At 50.5% G+C, this 20,119-nt stretch overlaps 1 protein-coding gene across 1 annotated transcript in view; it reads left to right on the top strand.

The window, feature by feature from the left end:
- The window catches only part of EIF4G3 (eukaryotic translation initiation factor 4 gamma, 3), a gene marked incomplete at its 5' end in the record, with an annotated part of 45,673 nt that overhangs the window by 15,602 nt on the left and 9,952 nt on the right, over positions 1-20,119 (top strand). The window contains 12 exons of the mRNA XM_010084691.1: positions 3,407-3,577; positions 4,505-4,702; positions 5,629-5,775; positions 6,071-6,305; positions 8,536-8,642; positions 10,312-10,444; positions 11,547-11,641; positions 13,230-13,323; positions 13,548-13,665; positions 15,119-15,342; positions 16,490-16,605; positions 18,748-18,920. Of these exons, the coding sequence (XP_010082993.1) occupies positions 3,407-3,577; positions 4,505-4,702; positions 5,629-5,775; positions 6,071-6,305; positions 8,536-8,642; positions 10,312-10,444; positions 11,547-11,641; positions 13,230-13,323; positions 13,548-13,665; positions 15,119-15,342; positions 16,490-16,605; positions 18,748-18,920 (1,811 nt within the window). The remainder of the gene's footprint in view (positions 1-3,406; positions 3,578-4,504; positions 4,703-5,628; positions 5,776-6,070; positions 6,306-8,535; positions 8,643-10,311; positions 10,445-11,546; positions 11,642-13,229; positions 13,324-13,547; positions 13,666-15,118; positions 15,343-16,489; positions 16,606-18,747; positions 18,921-20,119) is intronic.

Raw genomic sequence — 20,119 nt, 5'->3', positions numbered from 1 at the left:
TCCTTTCCCGAGCGCTGCTGCCCCGCGACGCGGGCGGTTAGAGGATGAGAAGGGTGTTCAGCCCGGAGCCGAAGCGGCCGTTATCTTCTCGTGAAGCATGGCAAAGCTCTGCCTGCGCGCTCTGTCCACCGGTCATCCCACCTCTGCACAGGCCATGCCCATGAACCATTCAACCCCACTGCCGCCTCCTTGCCCTCGAAATAACGGCGAGCAGCTCAGCGCTAACAAGCTTTCGGCACGCTGAGAATCTTTTTTGTTTTGCTTCCTTGGCTTTTGTCTTTATTTCCTTCTTTTCGCTTAAACGTGTTGTGTGACTGTTCAGAGCTGACAAGCGTCGCGTCGAACAACGCGAGGGGTGTGATTACCCAGGGGTAAAACACAGCTGATACAAAACACAGCGAATAAACGCTTTTTGATGTAGACAAGAAGTTAGATCAGCGCAGCGGGTAACAAGATGCAAACGCAGAGAAACAGAGTTGGAGAGAACTGGTCTGTTCGAGGCGCGATGCCTCTGCTTTTATCCTTCCCGAGAGGCGATGGAAACCCGAGTTGCCTCGATTCTCCTGCGTCTCTGGAAGGCAGCTCCTGGCAGCTGAGTTCTGCTTCTCCTTCTGCATCTGAAGCCTGTTCCTGAGGGAGAAGCAATTCTTTAATTTCTTGGATAGTTTTTGAAACGTTGCCGTGATTTGTGTCCCCAGAGCAGGGGCGGGCGGTGAGGGCGGGCGCCAGGTCGTGCCGTGTTGCTGTGAGTTTTCGGCTCCTTGCAGGAGGCTTGTCCCTCTTCCTTTCTGCTTTCCTTTTTCCCCCTCTTCATCCCTGAGACGGGTAATTCAGGTTGATGGAGTAACACCTGGTGAGCACTTCTCTGTGCCGGTGGTGGAAAATATTCTCTCAGCACAAGCTACAGGAGTCACAGGTGGTACAGAACCGGTATTATTGACTTGGGCTGGTTACAGAAAGGAGGCCAGGTGTGAGCTCAAGCACCTCTTTAACTTGCTGCTTTGTAAATTTGGAACCAAAAAACCCCAGATTTTTTCTGTTAAAAGTTTGATCCATGTATTATTTTATTGCACATTCAAAGAAGGCTTCTGTTCACTGCTTTTCAAACCTAATCAAACAGTTTGAACCAGGTTTATTCAGAGATTTTAAAAAAACACCGATCTTACAGAAAGTCTTTGTTCTATTAATGCACTTAAAGGTCTGCTCTCGAGGGCGGCCAGATTTGCGGAGGCGGTGACATGTAACACGCCGATATTCAGAAGATGCGAGAGTGCTCCTCGCATCCACCAGTTTTCCAAGGGCAATAGTCCCCTGCTTCCAAAAGCTGACGCTCCGGCTTTCCACGGACCCGTCCCGAGGAAGCGCGGTGCCGCTGCGGCTCCGTCCGGCGTCACAGCCCGGCTGCGGCTGGAAGGTCCCTCGGACCAGAGAGACGGAGTGGGCACAGGTGACCTCTCCTCGGCTTTGCCGGTGCTCCTGGGGGAAAGGAGCCCAAACGTTGGGATTTTCAGGGCACGCGGCCAGTCTGGCTCTGGTCACCGAGGTTTCCGTGGGCAGGGAGGGGTGTGATGAGGGCTGGTGCGTGTGGCTGGAACCGGACGGGTTTCTGTTGCGTTATCGTCTGGTTTTTTGGCTGGAGGGAAGTTTCTTCTTTCTGCAGTTGTACATTTGCAGCGTGGTTAGAACCTGGGGAAGAAAATTGTGTGATAATTGCATAAACCCAGCGGTGGGTGTCTCCAGGCAGGGCTGCGGAGACTTTGCTGCGTCGTACCGGCGTCGATCAAGGGCTCTGGGTGGGAGCACAGAGGGGGGTCACAGGGGGGGACTGACAACGGGTTTAGGAAGGTGTCTGACACCCTCAAGGCTCCCCGTTCTTGTATCTTGCTCCACAGTTGATTTCTCAGCAGTGATCAATTTGTGCGGTTGCGTCACGATTCTGGCTTGCACCCAAAAACCTGTGAATGATCCGATGGGTTATTTCTCCGCGTGCCGGTGGGATCGGAGCGCGGGTCTTTGGCGGCGGTGGGGCAGCACGCTGACAGCTGCACCGTGGAGCCTCTTCCAGGCGTCCCCTCGGCGTACGGAGCATGTCACGGCATGAGGCCGTTGTCTTGTGACAGCATCTTCTCCTGTTGCTGATACCACGTAGCAAAGCCCCAACGAGAGCTCCAGCAGCAGCGGTAATTGTGTTTGTTCGCTTTCGTCGGCGGCACACATTCACATCCTCAAAGGTTCCAATTCTAGATCCAAGTTCCTGCCTTCACGGGGGATTTGGGGTTTTCACTAGTGCAAAACCAGGTGTGGGGCTGATGTGACCCGAGAGGCACCAGCTCAGGGCGCTTTCCTCCCGTGTTCGGTGAAGCTGTTGGGCTAACCGGGGTGGTTGTGCCTCTCTGATGCTCGTTGAATCCCTTTGTGGAGCACAGAAGTGTTCTGCGTCACCCGTCTTTCACGTGGAGGTTGCCCACTGAAGAGATTAATTCCTTCTCTGGAAAATAACAGCGTTTGCTGGTGAAGTTTTGTTGCCGCGATAGTTTTTACATTGGGGTTGGACGTTTCTCATAAATGAGTTCAAAGGCATGAAGCAGCGCAGGGGAAGAATAACCTACCGCTGGGGTTTGATACCTTTAGTCTTTAACTGGAAGCTCCCAGATGATGAAGAGTTTGGGGTTGTCTTGTGACCTGTCACTTGTACAACTCATGGAAATTTGGGCAGTTGTCATCCGTGATTTGACCTGGAAGAGCATCACGTAATCCAGGATTGCAGAGAAGTGCGTGCTGCTGTTTCAAACAAAGCACCCTGCTTCCCTTTCTTCTGTGAAGCTGCAAGGAGTCTGACCCACGTTTGGCAGGGTTCGTGTTTCTCCGCTGCAGCAGCAGCACTGATGCTCCGTTCGGTGGGGTTTAGATCATTCCTGTCTCAACATGGCTCTGCTTGAAGCAGTCTCCGGTAGAACTTAATATTTTTGTCAGAGCTGCTAATTTATCATTATCTGTTTGCTTGGGATGGCACTATGGAACGCACCTGTAAGAAATGATTTAATCCTTAAACACGCCGTTGCTCCGATGTCTCGGTTGCACGGTGTCGGGCTTTCAAGAGGCTGTTTCAGCCGGTCAGGTTCGGTTCTGCAGCACTTCAGCAGCGTCCGGAGCATCGCCGATGCGTGCAGGCAGCACTCATCCCCTATCTGTTTGGGAAAAGCTGCCCGAGAGAAACATGTTTGGTGTCTTCATGTTCCCTCTGACCAACCCTGAGCCGTGTGCGGGGTCGGAGGGAGTCCCCAGCGTCCTAGGAGGAGGTGCCGATGGTCAGCGTTGCCATCAGCGGGTGTTGGCCTGCGCCCTGGAGCGTTTTATCGAGATGTGAGTTTAAAAGGGGATATAACAAGGAATGTTTTTGTCCTAGTTGTTGAATGTTGGACCAAGGAGATCGCAGCCGGGCCAGAGGAGGGAGCCCAGGAAGATCATCACGGTGTGCGTGAAGGAGGACGTCCACCTGAAGAAGGCTGAGAACGCCTGGAAGCCCAGCCTGAAGAGAGAAAACCAAACGGAGGATCCCGAAAATGTCAAAACCCAGGTGAGAGCATCAGCAAGTCTGTAACGGCAGGAGGATGGTAATTTGCTGTTGGGTAAGAGTAAAAAAGGGCAATGAGTTCCAGTTTGAATCACAGCTTTCCTCTGCCTTGATTATATTTTTTCATGTCTTGATCCTTGACCTGCGGTTCAAACGGCAATCCTGTATATTAAGCGAGTCTAAACAGGGCACACCAGACAACCTACTACCTCTTGTTTTTCTACTCCTATTTTACTAGAATATTTCTGTCTCCCTTCTAAAGCAAACAACCTCCAACTTCCAGCACAGAACTTGCTTTTCATCCCCTTTTAGACTCCGGTTCTGCCCTGAACCTCAGCGAGACTGAGGTTCCTCTGTCCGTGTGTCCTGCCCAGCCCGCCAGCGCCGTCTCTGAAGTTTTCTCTGTGTCCTTCTCCCCCGCTGCTCCTCCGCGGGGCAGCCGCTCTGGGTGGAGGTGTTTGCCTGGTGGTCAAACATGTAATTTGTAGGATAAATTCGGATAGTCTTGAAGGACACTGGAATTCTGTTCTCGGGGCTAGCGGCAGTGTTGTTGACCTAATTATCATTCTGGGGAAGAAAAAAAAAAGTTCCTTAAAGTAAATATAGAAGTTGGTTACCTCTGGTTGAGGGAGAAGGCGGCCACTCCCTGTTAATTTATATCTCATGGCTAAATGGATATCAAGAAGATTTCAGTTGGGTGACAGCAAGGGCTTTGTGCCTCTGTCACACTTGAAAAAAACATTTGGGCATTGCCAAAAATCCTGCCCCACGGCTTTGGTCTTTGGGAGCCAGTTGCTGGGTTAGGACTGGAGCCGGGCTGCGCACAAACGTGTGTCTGTGTCTCCGTTCACCTTCAAGATGTGTCCTAGTTCGTTCCTGAAAACCACATGCTCGATTTGTGCTGAAACTTAAGGTTTTCCTGTCCTTCAGGAGCTGTTCCGCAAGGTACGAAGCATCTTGAACAAGCTGACGCCCCAGATGTTCAACCAGCTCATGAAGCAGGTGACGGACCTGACGGTGGATACAGAAGAGAGGCTGAAAGGAGTCATCGACCTGGTCTTCGAGAAGGCGATCGATGAACCGAGCTTCTCGGTGGCGTACGCCAACATGTGCAGGTGTCTTGTAACGGTAAGAGCCGCCAACGTCCCACGGGAGATTCCTCTGCACGAGTGAATGTTCTGTGCGTTACCCCCCTGAACCGATTGGCAGTAATACAAAGTGGCAGGAGCAGAGTTAAATCTTAGTTTCTGGACATAAATAAAAATCATCTACACGATGGAATTCTTCTTCTATATTTGTTGGCCGTGCCTGCGGGCAGAGGGCTTTGCCTGGAGCAGTGTGGTGCTGGGAGCTCAGGACACCGAGCACTTGGCTCTGCCTGGTCACAAGATGCGATGAGTCATGTTTGGAAGGTCCAGCTTCTCTGGTTTCCAAGAGGAGCCCGAGGCACCAAGCCAAGCTTGGGACGGGCAGTTTTCAGATGATGAATTTGGGACAAAATAACCCCCTTCCGTACATGCAACGGAGGAGCACGGCTCCAGAGTCATCAGCGCCCAAGAAGAGCCATGTGTCATTTAAAGGGCCCCACGAATGGAAATGTCATAGAATCCCAGAAGGGTTTGGGTTGGAAGGGACCTTAAAGCCCACCCAGTGCCACCCCCTGCCATGGGCAGGGACACCTCCCACCAGCCCAGGTTGCCCAAAGCCTCATCCAGCCTGGCCTTGAACCCCTCCAGGGATGGGGCATCCACAGCTGCTCTGGGCACCCTGGGCCACTGCCTCACCCCCCGCACAGGAAAACATTTCTTCCTCACATCTCATCTCAGTCTGTTGCCTGGCTCTGGGTGGAGGTGGTGTCAGCCAAGTTTTGAGAGCAGCTCTACGTACTAAATGCAAAACTTTGGTGGAAATGGTGACACGATGCTTAGCTGCCGTAGCCTTGCAAGCTTGCGTTGCTGAATATGAAACGAATGATGAAAGTATCATGGGCGGCTTCTAGGAAACCTCGCTTCTACGCAGAGTTTCTGCTGATGGTTTTCTTCCTTCTCCTACAGCTGAAAGTGCCCATGGCAGACAAACCTGGGAGCACAGTGAATTTCCGCAAGTTGCTGTTAAATCGCTGCCAGAAGGAATTTGAAAAGGACAAGGCTGACGACGACGTCTTTGAAAAGAAGCAGAAAGAACTTGAAGCTGCTACCACTGTAAGTGGTGTTTTTCCCCATAAATTCTCAGAGCTCCCTCGGAAAATGATCTCTTTTGAAGATGGCAGTTGATGTGGGGGGAATTCTGGAGTTGAGAGTTTCATTCTGTCGCTGTGGCTGAGTGTAATAAAAAAATAATTTGCCTTGATGAGCGGGTTTATACCAGCCTCCTTTTGGTTTTTAGGAGAAAAAGAGTAAACAGGGACACCAGCAGCTATAAACGTAAAACTGTTTCTTTTGAAGAGTTCTGTGCTCTGTGAACGTGTTTTCCTAGAGCTGTTTTTCTGTTTTACAGCCAGAAGAGAAGACACGGCTCCATGATGAGCTGGAAGAAGCCAAGGACAAAGCCCGACGGAGATCCATTGGGAATATCAAGTTCATTGGCGAGCTTTTCAAACTCAAAATGCTGACGGAGGCCATCATGCATGACTGCGTGGTAAAGCTGCTGAAAAACCACGACGAGGAGTCCCTCGAGTGCCTTTGCCGCCTGCTAACTACCATTGGCAAGGACCTGGACTTTGAGAAAGCAAAACTAGGGCAGGAGCGGGAGCGAGAGAGAGAGATGAGCCGTTCAGGGCAGGGATGGAAAAGTGGGCGCGGGGTGTTTTCAGTTGAGGATTTATTTTTCCTTCAGGAATTTCTGGAGGACATGAGGCCATCATCCTCTCTTCTGTGGATGTTTCATCATGACCTGGCCTCGTTCCCTCCTCTCTGCCCCTTTCTGATAAAGCCTGGACTGTTTTCAGCGGTGTTCTTCAATCGCTGCTCGTTTCCAAACATTTCATCCACGCACACAGGCTACAAGTGCTCAACACACCCTGTCACTTTACTTTTCCAAACAGAATCTACCTCCTGTCTGTAGTTTCCAAAACATTAAGATTTAGAGTGGCTTCTTTACCACTGAAGGCTGATGTTACCTACAAAATCTACCACTGAGTGTATTGTTCGGGTTAAATAAACCTAACAAACCCTCGTTAACTGGCCTGAACCCCACCTGACCCTTGCTGGACGCATTTCTTTTGTGTCGCCATCTCCAGCTATGCTGGAATGAAGCAGCTGGTTTGCAACTGCAGCGCTCCAGCATCCTCCTCCTGATTTTTTCCAACAAAGGTCCATGTAGCACGGAGCATTACGCACTCAATGAGCTTCTCTTGGCACAGACAATCTGCTTCTCCTTCGCAAAAAGCCAGGCTCGGGATGAAAAAGCAATCGAGGGTTCTGCCAGAAATCAGTCGGACTCAGCTCTGGAAACAACCAGAGTTAATTGTTTTCAGCTGCTCGGGGAAGGGAGTTCCCTTCCAGCGCGCTGGGCTGCAGGGATCACGGCGGATCAATCCTCATCCTTATCCTGAAACTGTTTCCCAAACTGTTTTGCGGAGCTTTGACCAAACCAGCCGGGTTCACCGCTAATCCCCCGGGCTGAAGCCCCGGCGCTGTTACCGCGACAGCGTGCGCGTTAGTGATGCAGGTTCGAAAGCGCCAGAAGCGGGGATGAAATTTTTCCACGTGCTTTGGGAAGAAAACAGTGTTTTGACTTCTAAGCAGTAGCTGAGGTCATGCTGCAGGAGTCCTGGATGCTGTTTCGGTCTTTGCGAGCATGGAGACGCCGTAAAAGCCAAGGTTTCGGTGCGTTGGCTGGTTGTGCAGCCTCGAGCCGTGGCACCGCGGAGCACGGAGCGTGCCGGCAGCCCGGAGATGTCCACAGATGTCTTGTTGCCTGGCGTGAGGAGCTGCCCATGTCCTGTCTTTGTGATTTTTTTGTTTCTATCAAGATTGACTGAGAATCCTTTATTTATTTTCTATTAACGGGGCAGACGTTTTATTACGCATTTTTATTGAGGCTGAAGTGTTACTGATAGTTATAATTAAAGCCTCTGGACAAAATCCATTTTAAATATTTTCCCCGTCATTCCTAACTTTGGAAACATTTGCTCTCGGAGCTCAAACTTTCCAAAGCAAGGCCAGAACCAAATTTTAACAGGGTTTTTCTTGTTTGTTTAAGTATAAGGAAAAGGGTTTAGCTGGTTTTTACTGAAAGAAGTAAGAAACATTTTCTAAAACTGCTCTGAAACTTCTTGTTTAAAACAGCCAGAGCCCCCATTTTGGAGGAGAAGGCTCTTTACAGCCTGGCCAGTCAAGTTTATTCTAACAGAGGCTTCTCTAACGATACTGTTCTATGGGTTAGTGCAAACACATTTGGATTCCATCGCATGAAAAGGAACTTGTGGGATTTCGCACTGCAGCTGAGCCCGTTAAGCAGCTTCTTGCTGAGAGAAGCAGAGTTTCTGCCCCCACTTCTCGTGTCTGACCCCGGCTGAGACGGTTCAGGGGGGTGAAGCATCCGAATGATGTTTGCAGGGTCAGTTCTATGCCCCATTTGTTCCTCAGACAGTTTTTCTTGGGCTGAGATGAGCACATGCGCTGATACGAGACAGAGGAGCTCGGAGGCAGAGCAGGACTCCCCTTTTCGGTGGCAGATAGCCAGTAGGTCTACCATGAAAAAACCCCACTTTTTTTTAATGGATGGGAAGTTTATTATGTACATGCAGAGGGTGGATTATCTGAGTAATTAAAAACGCAGAGAAAGCGTACAAGACCCAACGCTCCTCCAGGGAGCAGCTCTGGGTCCCCAGGTGCGTGTCTGGCCCAGAGATGCTGTGATGCAGACCCCACCGCCTGCCCACCCGGGGGAGTGCTTTCATTTTCATCCAAGACACAATGATGATGATGATGATGATGATGGTGATTTTTCTCTCGTGTAGCCTCGCATGGACCAGTATTTTAATCAGATGGAGAAGATTGTGAAAGAGAGGAAAACGTCTTCAAGGATCCGGTTCATGCTGCAGGATGTGATAGACCTGAGGCTGGTAGGTACCAACTCCCGTAAAAAGCGTGTTCCTGTTAATGTCTGGGCTGGAAGAGTTCTCATGCAGGAGCAGGGATTGACGGTGTTTACAGCAGAAGTGGGATATTAGGGGGAGCTCTGTGCCCCTTATCCCAAAACTCTGCCTGTTTAAAGGTCAGAAATCTCTGTGTTTTGCCTTAAAGAAGGCCACGGTTGGTAGACAGTTCACTGCTTGTCGGGTGTTTTGCTTCTGCTTAATGTCAGACGCGTGCCCAGACTGGCATCTCGTGCCACTCGTCCAGCCCCACGGCAGCAGACACGCCTGAGGTCTCTGCTCAGGAGAGGTTTGGGGTGTTTTTCCCCCCAGCACCCCCTGTGCTTGCCTGTGTCAGTCGCACTACTCGGCTGTTTTCATTCCCGTGCCCTCTGGGTGTAACTGTTTCCTGCCAGCGCTTGTGCTGATGGGACCAAAGTGCTCAGAGGCAGGTACCCCCCGAGTGACGGGGACGGGGTAGCCTGGCTGTAAAAGACCTGCGAGCGCTCTTGTTCGTGGCGGCATGGATTCCGTCGAAAGACGGTCCTGTAGTAGCCCGTGCTGCCAGCACAGCCGGGCGTCTGCTCGGTGTGCACTGTGCAGGCAGCAGCAAACGCGCTGGATCAGAACGGGACGGTGGTAGGTCCACACTAAACCCCAGAAACGAGAGGCAGGAGGTAACCTGGCACCTACAGCACAGACGGGGACGTGTCCGTAATGGCTTTGAACGTAGCCTCATCGCTACACCTGGGGTCTTGTACAGCGACAGTGGTTAAAGATGTCACCGCAGCGTGCCCAAACCTTCCCGAGCGCCTGTAATTCCACCCGTGTGGGTGCCAGCAGCAGCAGGGCTGGGCTCAGGACCGCGCTTGACTCCTGAGCAGGTTTTAGTCCTGCCTCAGATAGCTGTGTTGAAGCTGGTTTGGGGGTTTGTGGAGGCTGAAGTCACCCTTTCCATTGCAGGGGACACAAAGTGTTACCCCAGAAGCTGTAGTAAGGTTGTAGCAAGATGCAGAGATGCTGTGGTGGTTCTGGGGAGGGGTGGGTCTGTGCAGCGCACGGCTGAACGGACACATCCAGCGGTGGAAGGGTTTTGTGGAGAGACAGCTCCACCTCTCTCTGCAGGATTCCTGTCTCAGCCGTCAGGATCCCTCGAGTGGCAAAGCACCATCTCCAGATAAAATGCAGTCCCTTCTTGCTGCTTTATTTTTAGAGTTTCATTTTTTAACTCAAGCTTGGAGGAAGGGCTCCAACGAACGCTGTCAGTAACAAACGGATAGAGAGGAACAGCCTCCCTTGTCTCTTTCCTCTGAACCTGGAAAGACTGGGAAGCAGGGACTGTGCAGGATGCTGGGGGTTGAATGTCTTGAGTTCAGTCACACCTCTGCAAAGTCAGGTTGTCACTGCAGCCTCCATTCTCCACCAAAACCTATACCACCGTCTATAGACTACAGCACATAGCTTTGACACGTGGCGCTGAGATAACCGTGTCCGCAACGTGACCCAGCTCCGCAGCGTGGTCCCCGGTCCCTCGGGGAGCAGCCCCTCTAGGTCGTGACAAGGTGGGAGGATTGGGTCTCGTCTGGGGTGTTCAGAATACCCCGTTCGCAGCGCTTGCCTGGGAGCATCTCTGAGCACACGTTTGCTTCTCTCCTAGTGCAACTGGGTGTCACGGAGAGCAGACCAGGGCCCCAAGACCATCGAGCAGATCCATAAAGAAGCCAAGATTGAAGAGCAAGAAGAGCAGAGGAAGGTCCAACAACTCATGACCAAAGAGAAGAGGAGACCGGGTAAAGTAAAAGCCAAGTTGGCTGCTCCTTTCACTCATTTCACATCCAGTGGCTGTAGAGAGAATCCCACAGAAAAAAAAAAAAAAAAAAAGTTTTTTTTTCCCCAAGCATAGTGAGCAAAGGGAACTGGGGCGTGATCATGGCTGAGGCTGGAGAAGGAACAGACTTGCTGCGTGGATTTTTTCAGGGGCAAATCCCTTGGGTAATAATAAACAATTGCAGACCAATAGTGCTCAAGTTTTGCTCTCATGCAATCCATTATTTGATTTTGTGACAGGCTGCCAGAAGGCTGTTGTAACAAGGGACTACATAGGAGGCAGATTTGCCATCCATTCTAGCGTACAGCAGAATCTAATTTCAAAAGAATCGCATCTAATTTCAAGAGTAACCATGTTGTCTTTAGCTGTGAAAGTTGTGAGGTGTTAACTCAGCATGGAAAAGCATCTTGGCGTTCCCTTAAATTGCTCCCAGCCCTCGAGGCTGGCACTACCTGGGGATGATTTTGGAGTGGCTGGGGAAATGAAGATTGGGACAGAGTGGGAGAAGGAGAAAGACATGTTTGGGATTCTTTAATTGTCAGATGAAAGTGCTGTGAAAACACGGCATAAAGAAAATAGACTTTGTTTTAATCATCCTAAAACTGACATCAGGAGAGGGTAAGGAGCTTGGGACTGCCTGAGAGGTTCTGTGTCTAGGCACTCGTCTAGCACCGCTGAAATCTGTGCAACAAGGGCGGCTTTGGGTCAGCAAAGGCGTGTCGGCTGCTGCGTTTGTGAGCTGGTGAACAGGCGGTACGCACAGCCATGTCCAGATCGCGAGAACACACCCTGAGAAATCCAGCCAGGAAGAGTCACCACCAAAACCAGCCCTTGAAAATAGTGAGATCTTGTGTATCAAGGTTAATAAACTCAGGCAAGCTCGTTATGTCATCTTAGTCTGAAGAAACACTCCAAGAGACATCATTTCTGCACAGAATTGTGCTGAGGCTTAGCAGAAACGTGCCGTCTTCTTTTCCTCCCCCGTTGAAGGTGGAGGCCATCCCCTGTGTTCTCCCGGGTGCAGCAGGGATGAGCTAAAGGCGGTTGTGTTTGTCATCCGGCAGGTGTCCAGCGGGTGGACGAAGGCGGTTGGAACACTGTGCAGGGGGCGAAGAACAGCAGAGTGCTGGACCCCACCAAGTTCCTTAAAATCACCAAGGTAGGTGCCAGCGCGGGACTCGTTCAGAGCAACAGAAATGCCGAGGTCTTGTATCTGCCTGGGAAAGATGGTCATGGGGTTTACAAGTCAAAATTTGGTTTTTTGGGACATTTTAAATCCCCAGAGTTAGTACTGTGCATAAATAAAGCACAAAGGAAGACTCGGTTGTCTTCTGAATGTTCCTGTTTTGCGTGTTCTAAGGGAACACTTTTTCTCAGGTTCATAGTGTCCTTTGAAGTGACCCAGAAGTTCTCTGAGTTGAAAATCTGCATTTTATTAAATGACTGAAAGAGAACAACGTGAGTTGGGGTGTTGTGTGGTGGTGACGCTGCCCGTCACACGGCTGTTACAGAAGGCGTCTCAGACGCCCCTCTGACAGCATCCTTTGCTGCCTCGAGTTCTCAAGACCCCATTCTGACGCTGCTTCTTGGTTAGAATGAGGATGCCACATTCAATTGGAAAACAAAATGTTCCTGACGTGTCACAGATGGCAGCGCTCTGGGCTTGAAAGGTTCGAGTAGGACGAGGAGAGCTGTGTCCGCTTTTACAGTGTTTCTGGATTTTGTGTGGCGCAGTTGCATCCCTCAGTGTGTGTTGGACTTTCACACCCGTCCTCCGGATGAGCATCTTCCTGTTATTTTGCCATTAAAGTGGTGATTTCGGGACGTTTGTTTCAGGCTGCAGGTTAGGCAGGCTTAGAGATTGCTCCTTTTGTAATGATCTTCAAGAAGAGCTGTGGGATTTCTCGCCAAGGAGAACTCCACCTTTCACGGAAATCAGGGTGTTTCCTCGATGTTCCCGTGTCCCAGTTAATGTCACTCTCCCGGAGTCGCTGCCGGGATGCTGGGAGAGCTGTAGAGCAGAACCTGACCAGACTGGAGCCCTTCTGCAGATCAAGCTCAGTTTGTTCTTTGTGAAAGTCACAAAACAGAAAAACAGACTCCAAAACTGAGTTAGCAGGAGGGATTCAGCCTGCTTTTGTCTGGGCTTACAGCTCATCTGGGAAAAGTCCTTCCACTCCAATCAGCACGAACACGGTACAGATAGAACCAGCTCCACAGCAGCTGCGCCGTGGGAAGGAGAGAGGAGCTCGTACAAAGGGATCCGTGGGGTCACAGCCTCCTTGTCACACCTGCCGAGCACTGTAAAATTAACATTCTCTTCGTGCCAGACGCTCCTTTGCCCCTCCTGAGCTCTGCAGCCTGTTGTTGTTCTTCGCCCTCTGAGATCTGGTTGTTTCGGTGCAGATTCCCCCCGAAGCCGTGACTGGTGGGTGTTGCGGGCAGCAGAACTCTGTTACTCATCACAAACAGACTGAGCATCTGTCGAGTACTGATATACTTTGCTTTTCCCTCCGTACTGGGCTTTGTAGTTCCCAAGAAGAAGAAGCTCCTGGTCACTGTGAACGTGTTTCGCCGACACTTTGGAAGAGGCTGTTCATGACACGTCCTCTGTGCTCTGTCTTCCAAAAATGTGTTCAAGTGGCGTTTCGGTATTCACAAGACAGGATTCTTGCCAAAAAATCCCTCATGTATAACTAAGACCGATGATTTTCCCTTGTGATGGTGTGTCTCGATGTGTTTTACAGCCCACAATAGACGAGAAGATTCAGCTTGTGCCTAAAGCCCAGCTGGGCAGCTGGGGAAAGGGCAGCAGTGGCGGAGCGAAGGCGAGCGAGATGGGTGAGTCAGGACACGTCCCCAGCCTCCGCTTCGATGCCAGCGTCCTTGCCGGGGCGGGAACACTCCCCTGCGCGTGGGACTGCCTGGCGAGCAGGGTTAAACCCTTCGCTTCTCTCCCCACCGCTCCCAAACAGCTGTTGCTCAAATGATTTTGTGATGCCGCGGTGTCAGCGGCTACTGACCTTGTTGTCGCTCTTCTCTGTGTTGTCTTTACAATCTGCCAGACTCCTTACGACCAAGTGCCACTAGTTTGAACAGATTTTCTGCGCTGCAGCCGCCCGTCTCATCTGTATCTGCCTCATCCGCATCCTCAGAACTAGATTCTCGCAGGGCCTTAACTAGGTAAGCTCCAGCGCGACGGCGGCTTTCCCTTCCGCTCTCTGTGCGCCTGCGCTTGTCCCTGGCTGCTCTAGTTGCCAGCGCACAGAAAGAAGAGAATTTCATTGAGTTTCCGGGAATGGCTGGGTCTTTTTCCCCCACTCCGTACTTGGAGTTAACTTAAAACACATGCATTTTTTATAATATCGTAGGAGAGACAGGTGGTATTAATTTTTAAAGCCGTTATGGTTAATATTTTAGTTTTCACTTTTCAGCCAGCCTTTATCTAAGGCTAGTAGTCTATAACAGGTTAAAAACTCTGCGGATAAAATGTTGTAATAAACAGGTATGCAGGTGGGATTCAGCAGTCATGGATTCAGGTTTATTTATCCAGAAAAACATGCCTAAAACCTTGCAGAAATTTATCAAGGCTGTTAAAACACCCTGGCCGTGTCTGACCCTTCCCGTTAGGTGTGACGACGCTTGCCCGTGGTTCTGCATCACGCGATGCACGCGTAAGGCTCTCCCGTGCTCTCACGCACCCCGATTTCCTCAGGGCTCCAGCCACTCCAGCTTGTAGCATGAAACATGTATTAACCCTTAATAATTTATCCACTCTACCCCGGGTTTATAGCCGTGCAGTTCATTTGCAGTGTCAATGGTTCTTCCTTCCAGTACACGCCAGCTGCCGGGCTGTTTTCTCAGTTCTGGTTCTGTCCCTCTGGTGTTTGCCCCAATCTTTCCCTCCTGTTTCACCTTAAACTCTGCCTTACCTGGAGATATTCCATTTTGGTATCGTTCTGCCCATTTACTCATTAACGCAGTAATTAGTGGGACAGATCCTTGTCACCTGTTGCTGGTAACCTTCACTATGCTGAAACTGTTTTTCAATAAATGGGTAAAAAAAATGCACTGCCCATACCATTGCACAGTAAAACCGTGCTTTTGCGTTGTCAAATTCACTGTTCTACATACAGAACGGTTTCTGGAAGGACTTTACTGCTTTTCTGTGTGTTCCCTGGGAATCGTTGGCTCTGCCTGTCTGCTCGGTGGATATTTGTGTTTGTGCATCTCCGAGACTTGAGTTAAATTTGATTATATAGATTATATTTTGATTACATTTGATTGACGGTGAGGCAGTGGCCCAGGGTGCCCAGAGCAGCTGTGGATGCCCCATCCCTGGAGGGGTTCAAGGCCAGGCTGGATGAGGCTTTGGGCAACCTGGGCTAGTGGGAGGTGTCCCTGCCCATGGCAGGGGGTGGCACTGGGTGGGCTTTAAGGTCCCTTCCCACCCAACCCATCCTGGGATTCTGTGATTCTGTGTTCTGTAGCTACAGCTGTAAAAAGTCAAGACAACAGTCCCGCTGGGTTTGGGTTGTGTTTTTTCCCCGCAGTTACTCTGAGGCTCTCCAGTGTCTTTTCCGAGCAGGGGTTACTCGCACCATAACCTTCAAGCGCGTGTGTTTTTGTTCCGCAGTCGCGGGAGCACGGGCAGGGAGAAGAACGACAAACCTCTCCCACCTTCCCTCTCCCGTCCCAACACCTTCCTACGGGGCAGCAGCAGCAAGGAGCTGCTGCTCGACAATCAGGCACAGGAGGAGCAGCGGAGGGAGATGCTGGAGACGGTGAAGCAGTTAACGGGCGGCACGGAGCTGGACAGAAACAGCACAGAGACGGAGAGGAACAAAGCCAAGGAATCTGGTAAGCGGCTCGTCCGTGCTTGGGGAATCTTGCTGGATGTGTGGAAAGGCAGAAGGGAAAAATCTATTAGAAAAAGCGATGGATTTCTGTGCAGCGGTGTGAATATTTGTCCCGCAGTGACGCATCGTCAAGCTGCGATAGCTGCGATCTGCCTCCCGAGGGTTTGTAACGCAGCCGGTTCAAACAGACGGTGGCGTCATCTCCTCTCACCAGCTGCTCCGTAGGATTCAGCAGAGTTGAAAGGCTGCAGATGCCAGCAAAACCCCGCTCCATGGCGGTGTCTTGCCTGCTGGTATCCTGGCACCACGGTCGGTTGCTTCTGGTTTCTGGGTTAGAAGTCCCCAAGATCAGCATCAGTTCTGCAGAAATGCTGCTTCAGCGCCCAGTGAAGCCGTATTTCCCCTTTCCAAACATCTCCCAGGGCCAGAGCAGTGATCTGGGTCTGGGACAGACCGTGCACGGTCTCTTTTTAGCGCTGCGTTGCTGCCAGCCTTCCCTCCCGGCAGGTCTCGGTGCATTGTGGCGTTAGCACCCGCTGGGGTGGTTTGTCACCTTGTCACTGCTGCAGCTCCCGCTCTGTGCTCCTGCCAGCTTGAGCCGATTTGTGAGTGAGAAAATACTGAGGACACTTAGAGCGGTGTTCCCTGCGGACAAACCTTTGCGATAAGTGCAGTGTTTTGGTCCTTCCCTGGGAAACGTCTAGAAACTGCTCCAGGGAGGAACACTCCTTGACTGCCACGGCGCAGCTCACGCTCGTCTCAAAGCTTTGGGACCGTGTGAGAACTTCCTGGGGACCAAGGTTTTGGGGATGTCATCAGGAGATTGCTTTGGGTTGCTGCCCGTCGCGGTCAGCGTGTTTTAAATTTGCAGCGTGCTGTAACAGCGCAAAGTTTAATTATTTAATGTTGATAGAGGGCTTTGAAGGTGTCGCGTCCTGTGTCACTGCCAACGCGTTTCTACGAGAAGGTGGATTTACAGCAATCTTGGGGGTACAGAGATGTAGCCAAGAGAGAAGTGACCCGCGCCTGCTGGTGGGACAGGGGACACGCCCTGCTCTGGTGACTTCTGTTTTGAGAATGTCATCTCTGAAATGATGCTCATTTTTCCTTTTCCAAATGTGTTTTGTTTTTTCTTTTATTTCCACCAGCCAAGCCAGAAGCTCCCCCAGCTCCAGCGCAAGAAAAGCCTTCGCTATCAGAAGAGGAAATAGAGAGAAAATGCAAATCTATCATTGATGAGTTCTTGCATATTAATGATTTTAAGGTAAGCAAAGTTGGAATCTCATTTCCCCAAGTTCCACAGACCTTCCTGCTGTGTTTTCTCTCCAGGAACAGCATCTTTGTAAGCCCCCAGCTCACACAGAGGTAAGGGAAACAGTGGGACCTGTCAGAATCCGGGCAGCAGCAGCTCCGTGAGCGTTTTTAGGACCGTTGTCTCCCAAAGTCGTTTTCTACCCTGCTAGTGATAGGAAAAATTGCCCAGCTTGTGTGGTTTAAGGAGAAAGATGATGTGTATGTCATGAATCACTGAGCAGCGCCGTAATAACAGCGATTTTGGAAGCAGAAACGCTAGTGGGAAAATAAACTGAGGTTTTCATTCAGTTATCAAAGCATGTGCTGTTCTGATCTGGAGGCAGATAAAGCAATACTAAATATTGAACAAACCACTCCAGAGTATTTTTAATAAACATGGAAAATGACTGAGCAGCTGTCAGCACTTCCTAGTTAAAGGCTGAAATTTTGTTTCCCTTGTCAGTGGATTTTTAGCTTGTCCAGGGAGTTTGCAAGAGGTGTTACATTCGCCGCAAAGCTGATCGCTTGGATCTTTTGCTGAAATAATTTTTTTTAAACTTGCCAAGTTTGAAATGGCAGCACGAGGGAGTTGCTGGTTTGGCACCCTAAGAGCAGAGTTGCGGCTTGCACTTCCATCAGGCTGCCAGTTAAAATCAGAAAGAGGAATATTCTTGGGATGGATCGTTTTGGGTTCACATCTAGTTAGCAGGAGAAATTATTAAATCCTGGTTTGGAGAAAAAAAATAACGCACTTGAGTTGGCCATGTCCCCCAGCTTGCTGGGCTGGCAGATCTCGGCAGGAGGAGCCAGGGACGGCGGGTCTGGCTGACACCGGGGTCTCGGCTCCTTTTTCTTTTTGCGACGGACTTCAAAGGCCAACCCCTGGATGTCTGGGGCTCAGGGCTGCTTTGGTTTCGGTGCTCGCACATACACTGGCGTGTTTCATGGCTGGATGGAAATAGAGTTGAATTGTATTAGAGCAGTGCGCCGCTGGTTAAAAAATGTACGTTGATTGAGGCAGCTGTAAATTCTCAGTGCAGCAAAAATTCTGATTCATTCAGCTGAAACTGGCATTAATAGGGCCACGTATGGGTGTGTTAATGGGGTATACAGCAGAGGAGTAGCTGCTCCTTCTGAGTTTAGACTTCGGTGTTTAACCTGACCGTAAATTGGAACTGCTGAGCTGTGTGCCGCTCTGGTGACAGCAGGGCCGACCCGCGGCGTGTTCACCTGTCTGTCCTGGAGACACCGGCATCCCGCGGGTGCGTCTGACGGAAGAGCTCTGACCCGAGCGGGCGGTCTGGGGCTGCTGGGCTTGTGACCTGTGTAAAAAAGCCGTTCGGGGCCCGCAGAAATGCATCTGGGGCTGCCAGCTCTTGATAACTAAAGACAGAACCTCAGGCAAAGAGCAAATGCCTTCAGCCAGGAACCCGCTGAGATCCGCTGGGCTCTCGAAGGTCAGTGGAAGATGTTTGCTGATGACAGTGGAGATTTTTGACGTGTGACATTGAGTTCTTCTCTGGAAGTCTCTCTTCAAGAGTGTTTGATTTGCTGAGGTTACACAATGTCCGTGCCAGAAAGTGGAGGCTTAATGAAGAGGAAATTTTCCTCCAAATGCTACCCACCTATTTTCTGCTGCTTTACGTGGTCCGGGTTTGTAACACGGGCGTTTCTGTGCCAGATCAGATCAGCAGTGAATCCAGCCTAACGTCCTCTGTTTGACTTGGCTTGATATTTGATGAAATAAGAGGCAGAAGACAATTCCTGTCCTTTCACTGAGCAGCTGAACCGTACCCTGGAGCGTGATCGTGTATTCTAAAATTTCTGTTGCCTGCCTGGTATAAATTCTCGTTGTTATTATTCGATTGCCATCTCAGTGGTGATTTGTGGTGAGGTTCCACAGCCTAGCTCAGCACCTTTGCCTGGCAGCTTCACTAAATATTCATTTCCAAAAAAAAACCCCGAGGCTAGCAGGCTCTTGATTTGCCATCAAAAAAATTCCCATCCCGTGTACCCGGTGCTAAGCTGCGCACCCTGAACTATCTTAGAGTAGAAAATATTCTTCTGCCCCGTTTTCAGTTCAGGCAAATGACCCTGTGTGTCGTTGGAACAGGAGGCGATGCAGTGCGTGGAGGAGCTGAGCGCCCAGAACCTGCTGCCTGTTTTCGTGCGAGTGGGAGTGGAGTCGACGCTGGAGCGCAGTCAGATCACCAGGGATCACATGGGCCAGTTATTGCATCAGTTGGTGCAGGCGGGAAAGCTGAGCAAGCAGGATTTCTTCAAGGGGTTTGTATTCTGCGCGTAGGAATCGGTGCTTTGGAGAGGAACAATTTCCCACCTTGCTTTGACATCCTGCCTTTTCCACCCATCCTTTTTAAAGGAGTATTTTCACCTGGGTGTGTTTATAATTAATACAATTGCTGCAATATATCTTTTAAGTATCTCAAATGCTTTAGTGAATGTAAATATTTTCCTATTTATAGAAGTATTTACTTCTAAGCAGGTGTGTAGGTGTCTATTGAAATGTGTGCGTTTAGATTTCTGTTTTGTGATGGATTTGTCAATGTTTGCTTTTGGCAAATCACTGAATACAATTAAAAGAGGAGGAGGAAGAAGTCAAAAATCTTCTCGTGACAGCAGTGCCTGGAAGCTGTGTATCTGAAGCCCTGTGCAGCCCCAGAGCTGCAGCCACTCTCCCGCTGGGAAAACAGGCTTCACCGTACGATGCCATTTCCCAGGACAGCTCAGCTCTGAGGAGTGGACGTGTCCTCGCGGGGCTGAGAAGGAGAACATGCACTAGATGTGGTATCGGATGGGTTTAGACCTTCCTCAGGAGATGGGCGTTTCAGCTGCTGGCTCATTTCAGCTCTCTGGGTTTTGTGTCCCAGCCTGCACTTGAACTGGTGTCCAGCTGTAAAACGATCCGTGTTCCCAGGGAGGTCCCCGGCACCACTCAGGTCTCGCTGGGGCTTAGAGCAGGATGATTAAACCAGGGGAAACCACAAGAAGCAGCCAGCGAACAAGCAGATGAAATCATGCTTTGCGATACTGCGGTTTTGGGGAGTCATCCCCGTCGTGCTGCTTTTATTTGAAGCCTGTCTTGTGGTGGTAGCGCTGACCGCTCCGCTGGTGGTCTCCCCGCACGCGTGCCCAGCAGTGAGTTCCATCGTGATGCAATCCAGCGGCTCACAGGAAGGGTTCAGGCAGCCTGAGTTCAAAACCATGTGGAACAGCAGTAAAAAAAAAATATAACCCCAGGGAGTACACTTGTCTGTGTCCATGCTGTCAGTGATGGTCAAAACGCCTCGTTTGAAGTGATGCATTTCCATAATGGATGGTGATTAAAGCCGTTCCCGTGTTTCCCGGAGTGCGGATAAGTGGTGGTGATGCCAAATAAGTAGGATCTTGATGAAATAGTAGGACGTGCGGTCTGAATGTGGCATAAACAGAGTGAAACGGCTCCTGAAGTTGGTGAAAGGGCAAGT

The sequence above is a fragment of the Pterocles gutturalis genome, unplaced genomic scaffold, assembly GCF_000699245.1.
Source record: "Pterocles gutturalis isolate BGI_N339 unplaced genomic scaffold, ASM69924v1 scaffold8075, whole genome shotgun sequence".
NCBI classification, from domain to species: Eukaryota; Metazoa; Chordata; class Aves; order Pterocliformes; family Pteroclidae; genus Pterocles; species Pterocles gutturalis.
This window is presented reverse-complemented; position numbering and strand designations above follow the sequence as displayed.